The 6,000-nt window shown below is 45.0% G+C and overlaps 1 protein-coding gene across 1 annotated transcript; it reads right to left on the bottom strand.

Annotated features, from left to right (window-relative positions):
- Nucleotides 1–2,608: 2,608 nt before the first annotated feature.
- Nucleotides 2,609–3,385, bottom strand: LOC133270744 (protein BTG1-like). The gene is made up of 2 exons (XM_061456222.1): nucleotides 3,240–3,385; nucleotides 2,609–3,084 (listed from the first exon to the last, which is right to left on the bottom strand). Exons 1-2 carry the CDS (start codon nucleotides 3,355–3,357, stop codon nucleotides 2,735–2,737), a joined length of 468 nt encoding a protein of 155 aa, XP_061312206.1. The 5' UTR covers nucleotides 3,358–3,385; the 3' UTR covers nucleotides 2,609–2,734.
- Between the last annotated feature and the right edge of the window lie 2,615 nt (nucleotides 3,386–6,000).

The raw sequence follows: 6,000 nt of genomic DNA, 5'->3' as shown, positions 1-6,000 counted from the left end.
GTGTGACAAGTCTATCACTTAAAATATGTTAAAAATTTGGCTTGCTTGTTGCTATGGCAGAATGCAGAACTGATCACCTTTCAGGGAAAAGAAAGTTAATTTTTTTTTTACATCTCCAAATAACAGCCTCACTGGCTTACTACCAAGAGCTCCATTCCCTCAGAACAGCCTTTGTGCTCTCAGGAGATCTTGGCCCTTTTTTTTAAGCGATGGAATATAGTCCTATATGTCACAGATATTACACTACATTCACTTACAGCTGAAGTATTTTATTTGCTTCAGCAGGTTTTCTTCAAGCTCCCCAGTCTCCTCCACCTGCCTGTAACTGCAACACTACACCTGTACCTTGAATATATGAAATTTAACTTGCATTACATAAACAAAAACATCCCATTCAGTGATAAATAGCAAACTTGCAGAGAGCATAGGATACTTGAGACATGGTATTATATAACATGTGTAATATCCTATTGATTGTGGCAGGATGAGAAGCAACAGAATTTACCACAGCTGGATTAATCCAGTCTTTGCTCATACACTGAAACACACCAGCCAAGACCTGAAAAACCTGCTGAACCCTACCTCAGGTCAAGCCACACAAACTAGCTGGAAATCAAACCGTGGCCCTCAAGCCATCTTTAATCCCACTTTGACTGCAAAACCCACTGTTAAGCTAAAAGCTGCATACTACATCTTTTCATATATGCAGTTAATATAACATGCAGCAAGGCCAGTTATCAAATGAAATTTAATCAAACAGGGCATCTCACCCTTAGCAGATTTAATGTTTTGTTCAATTACTGATAAATGTGTCAAATAGGTCCCTTAGGTGTCCTAAGGAAATAAATATTCAATGCAGGCAATTCTATTAGAAGAAAAAAAGCATTACTTTGTCCCAAGAATAAGCCAATGTTGTGAAAACTGACTTTCAATTGTGTATAATAAAAAGACAAGACCTTTATTAGCCATGTGTTAATGTAACCCAGAAACTTATTTACTGGAGCAATAGATTAGAAGCCTGCCCTCCAAGATATTAAGGGAAACAGCAAGAAAAAGATGCGGCTTACTTCTAACACACACAAAAAAATAAATTAAAAACACCAAAACAAAACCAAAACTCTTTGTGAACTGGAGTTCTCCACTTTCCAGTTTGCCCAGACTTGCCCCTTCCTTCACTGTATGTTATACCATGTTATTGACGTCATACAAGTTTGGGATTTTTTTGCTGACATACTAATACTACACAAAGCTGTCTTTCATCAAGTATTCAACTGTGCTTGAACACCAGGCTACCAAAGAAACCGTAGTGCTAGACATTATGCAGCCTTCTACAGTTTGATTACAAACCACTACTTCTTACAGTAGGAATCACAATATCCACATATTGAATCCTTCAGTGGAGTATCAGTACTAAGAGCCTCCACATAAACAAGCAACACAAAGTTTCAGTATTATATCAAATTCATTGTAGTTGATCCCTCTACTTACTGAAGCTTGTACCCAACTGGTATTTGAGACACTGGTGAAGTGAGAAGGAACTCAACACCAGAAATGGCAGGTTTTTACCTTCTAGAAGAGTCAAGGTAGCTACACAACTGCATCTTCCTAGTTGGTTTTAAGCTGGAGTTTTAAAAGCAAACCCAATCTCCCAGTGAACTGAAACATGTTTTGCAATAGATCAAGTATTGTAAGTGTATTTTTGCTTCCATTCAGTTTGATAAGGCACACACTGAAAAACAACCCACACCGCTCTACACAGACTATTCAGCTCAACTCAGGACGCACAGCCACCAGCTTTACCAACACCAAGCTTTTTGTGGGGATCCAAAATAAAGATGAATATTCAGAGCTACCCCTTTCTAACTGTGACAATTAAAAATACCTAGAATAAGCTTTGAGAGCAATGTAAAAAGCCAGGAGGACAACACAATAAACATCAAGAAGCCAAAAGCAGTTTGGGCAAGTCTTTATTGTTCTACTCCAACAACTAGAAATAGCGAGACAAACCAATTCCCCAATTCTTTTTGTCAAAATGTCAGGACATGATAGAATCCAGCCCTCAAACATCCAGCCCTTTCCTGGAAAAGGAAAAGAGTTTTTTTGTGACTTTTGCCTTGCAGCCAAACTTGAATGACCCTGAAAGAAGTCTGCAGACAAATCACTGATGAGATTTATGTGCAGCTTCTTAGATGTGCTTCACCACCCCTCTTTTGTGTTATTGGTCAACTAATTCAGGAATGTTTTAGCAAGTGCTAATCCTGACTAAAATCCATCATAAAGAATGCTACAATATTGCTTTTTATTACAAATAGCCAAAACTTGTTTGAAAATATAAATGTGTAAAACAATCGACAGTACAGTGCATTTACAGTACACAGTCCAGAAAGTAACATGCAGTGAAAAGAACTCCATGTAACTTTCCGAACTGCCAAGAACCGCCCTTGGCCACAAAGAACTTGGCAGTACTACAGCTTTAATGACTATAGGGTGAAAGAATTGAGGGGGAAAAAAAAAACCCAAACAAAAAAAAAAAAACACACAACAAATGAACAAACCCCCTCAGGCCCCCGCCCCAAAAGAACACACACACCAAAAAAAATAAAAAAAAAAATCAACCAACCCACCAAAACAAAAAGAACCCACAGAAAACAACAAAAACCAAACCAAGCTCAGTTACATCTAAGTTTAACATGAGATTGGGATAGATACATCATTGTACAAGGAACAGTCATTTTTAACTAGATACTGTCAACATGTAATTCTTGGAAGGGCTGGATCTGCCAATTCTCCACTCTTCTTTACAGCTGGTCATATTCGCCAGCGGTTTGGTCGCCTTCCCACCAGACTGGGGACTTTCGTAAAGGACACAAATAGACCCATCTTCACCGATGCGATAGGACACCTCGAAAGGGTCGACCCAAAGAGTCAGTTCGCTGGGTAAAAGCTGGAAGAGTTTCTCGTGGCTCAGTCCAATCATCCCCGCTGCCTTTCCTATCAAGGGGTCCATCTTATGGTTGATCCTAATGCACCGGTACCCGGAGCCCTTGGAGGGCACCAGGGGGAACCAGTGGTGTTTACAGCGCTCTGCAGGAGGGAACAAAGAGCAGCTTTACGGCGGCCCCGGAGCCCCACGGAGCCTGCGCTCCGCCGGAACCCCCCCCCCTGCGGGGCACAGAGAGGGGCAGCCGGACCGGCCCCTTCACCGATCACCCCCGGCGGAGGCCCGTGGCCCCGCTCACCGCACAGCGCCTCCTGCAGGCACTCCCGGAAGCACCGCAGCTGCTCCTCGCCGATACCGCCCGCTGCCCGCAGGAGGCGGGTGATGAACGCCGCCGCCGTGCAGATCTCCGTCCTCATGGCCACCCGGGCTGGCGCGCACAGCCCTGCCGCCGCTACTACCCCGGGCCCGCCCCCGAGCCTCCAGCCAATGAAGGCTGGCACCCCATTGGCGAAGGCGGGGCGCTCTCGGCCACCGCGCTCGGCCATTGGTCTGCTGCACGGGCCGGACCGTGTTTGTTTTGCTGGCGGAGGGGCCGGGCCTGCTCAGCTTCGCGATCGGTAGCGCCGCTTGGACGGCAGGGCCGCGCTGAGGCTGTGCTTTGCCACGCCGCCAGCTTGCACCGCGCCAGCGACCGGCGCCGCTTCGCCTCCTGGGAATTCAGCACACTTGAAAACGTCTGCGAGAGTTAAGCTGACAGTTCTGCTTTGTGAACGGCACAAAGTTGTTGTTGAGTGTATGACGGTGAAGGGATACATCTCTGGCTTGTATTTCGAGTACTATACTGCACGTTTTAAGTGTGATACCGGTCGGGAAAGATTTGGGGATTTAGATATAAACACAAACCTAATGCTTATCTGTGCATAAGATCAGCCATACATACACTGCCCTAAGTACCAGCCTCTCCACCTGCAGGTCACACCACAGCACCCACGGAGAGGAACAATCTGCTAGACCTTCGTTTGCGTCCCTTTGGAGTGGCTTTTTTATGGGGCATAAAAATTTGAGCCATGGAAATGTTGGGTTGAACAGTTTGTGACAGATTATTCTGTGGAGTAAAGTACATGGCTTGTTTGAGACGGAGAACTTTAGTGACAACTCAGCATCACTGCTGAGGGCTCCAAGTTTGAGGAACAACTACAATTCATCTCATTACAATAGATGAGTTTTGCCTTGAGGCCAGTTATCCTGGCAAGTCTCTTTACCCAAGAGCTCCAAACCAGTAGTTCTGGGAGCACCCCACCAGCCTCACTCCCTCCACACAACTGCCAAGCAGCAGCTGAGTTCCACAACACATCCAGAGACATGGATGGATGCAGCTGGGACCCTGCCCCCTTCAGTGCAGTGACAATATTCTTAAGCTGTTTCAAAGCTTTTAAACAGCTCATAGCCAGGATTCCCCAAGTTCACAAAAAGCTTTCCCTCTAGTCCAAGCACTAGACACAAACTTTCTTCCCCCCATCTTAAAATTCTGTTCACATTCAATTTTTCCAAATCAATGCTTTCAAGAGCACTGTCTAAGGTCAGGACACCATTGCCAGGCCTGTCTGCAGCTGTAACTAATCACAGTTCTCAGAGAGCAGTCTTCTCTCAGAAGTTTGTGCAATGCCACAACCATTCCCCCTTGCCCCTTGCCTTAAATACATCCACTCCCTTCACTGGCTTTGTGTCTTAACCTCCCTTTGGAAAAAGGGTGTTGATTTCTTTACACAGTTGGTTAAGTTCTAAGACTTTATACTCTCCTTTGTTAAAAAGCAAACTAACCCCTCCTCTATTCTTCTCCAAGGCCTGCCACATGCCCCAGGACCTTTCTTCAGAAAAGATCTCACCTCTGAAGAAACTAACATCTTGTTTTCCCAGCTGCACACCTGAATCCTTGTCTGCCAGCTGTAAGAACCTGACATCACCTCCAGTTCATCAGCTGCAAAAGCCATACCCAGAGAGTTAAGAGAAAAGCCTTGTCTGCAAACCTTTAAAAGTTAATCCAGTTTTACCAGTTTTCCATAATAATATATTCATCAATAGATGAAGTATGAAGAAGACAACTCAAACTAGTGTTTTAATTGTTACTAGCAACCAGTATAACATGGGTTGTGAATTTACAGATGCTTTCCTCAAACCTCTGTCCCTTTAATCTAAGGGTTAGAAATCATCAAGGCTGTAATTACAGAAGAGCTCATCACAGAGCCAAACCTCATCCCGCACAGGAAGGGTTCCCAGGGAATGCCTGGTTACCTGCAACAGCAGGACAGACCAGTTTGTTCATTAAGCTACTAGCAAATTACTGTTCAATCCCAACAGTTTATTTTTGCTAGATTCTGACTATTTCAACATATTGAATGGCAAAGAAAAGTGTCATTACGTTTACAGTTAACACTTTTTCAGGCTCATTCTGCTTGTAGCAAACTTACTTCAAGAACACCAGTTCCCATCCAATTTGGACAAGTGTCCTGGGTTCAGCAGTAGCAGTCATTTTTCCCCTTCTTGGTAGCTGGTGCAGTGCAGTGTTTTGACTTTCGGCCTGGGAACAGAGCTGATAGCGATGTTTTGGTTTGGCCAAGGACTTTGTGAGCCTCATGCTCTGCCAGGGAGGAGGGGAAGCCAGGAGGAAGCAGAGACAGGACACCTGACCCAAACTGACCAAAGAGGTATTCCATACCACAGCATGTCATGCCCAGGAGGTAACTGGGAGTTAGCCGGAAGGGCTGGGAGACTGCAGGGTTGGAGGAGGTATCGGTCGGAGCTTGGTCGGGCTGAGGGGGGCGAGTTATCGGTCGGCTGGTGCTGAGGTGGTGTATTCTCTTCCCTTGTTATTTCCTTTATCATTATTATCACTGGTGGTAGCAGCAGTGATCTGTGTTATACCTCAGTTACTAAACTGTTCTTATCTCAACCCGTGGGAGTTGCATTCTTTTCGATTCTCCTCTCCATCCCTCTGAGAGCAGGGGGAGGGCAAGAAAGGGGGGGGGAGTGAGTGAACAAGTTACCTGACTGGGTTTAAA

This window comes from Pezoporus flaviventris, unplaced genomic scaffold (genome assembly GCF_033815535.1).
Source record: "Pezoporus flaviventris isolate CSIRO_AGI_PZ_B2104156 unplaced genomic scaffold, CSIRO_AGI_Pfla_v1 ptg000021l, whole genome shotgun sequence".
Classification (NCBI taxonomy): domain Eukaryota; kingdom Metazoa; phylum Chordata; class Aves; order Psittaciformes; family Psittacidae; genus Pezoporus; species Pezoporus flaviventris.
The sequence above is the reverse complement of the archived record's forward strand: the minus strand, read 5'-3'. Positions and strand labels throughout refer to the sequence as shown.

Bases quoted from the DNA above. Each gene is read 5' to 3' on its own strand.
- LOC133270744 (XM_061456222.1), bottom strand. From the start codon at position 3,357: ATGAGGACGGAGATCTGCACGGCGGCGGCGTTCATCACCCGCCTCCTG. The intron at 3,085-3,239 runs GTGAGCGGGGCC...TCCCTCCTGCAG, and splicing joins CCTGCAGGAGGCGCTGTGCG to AGCGCTGTAAACACCACTGG.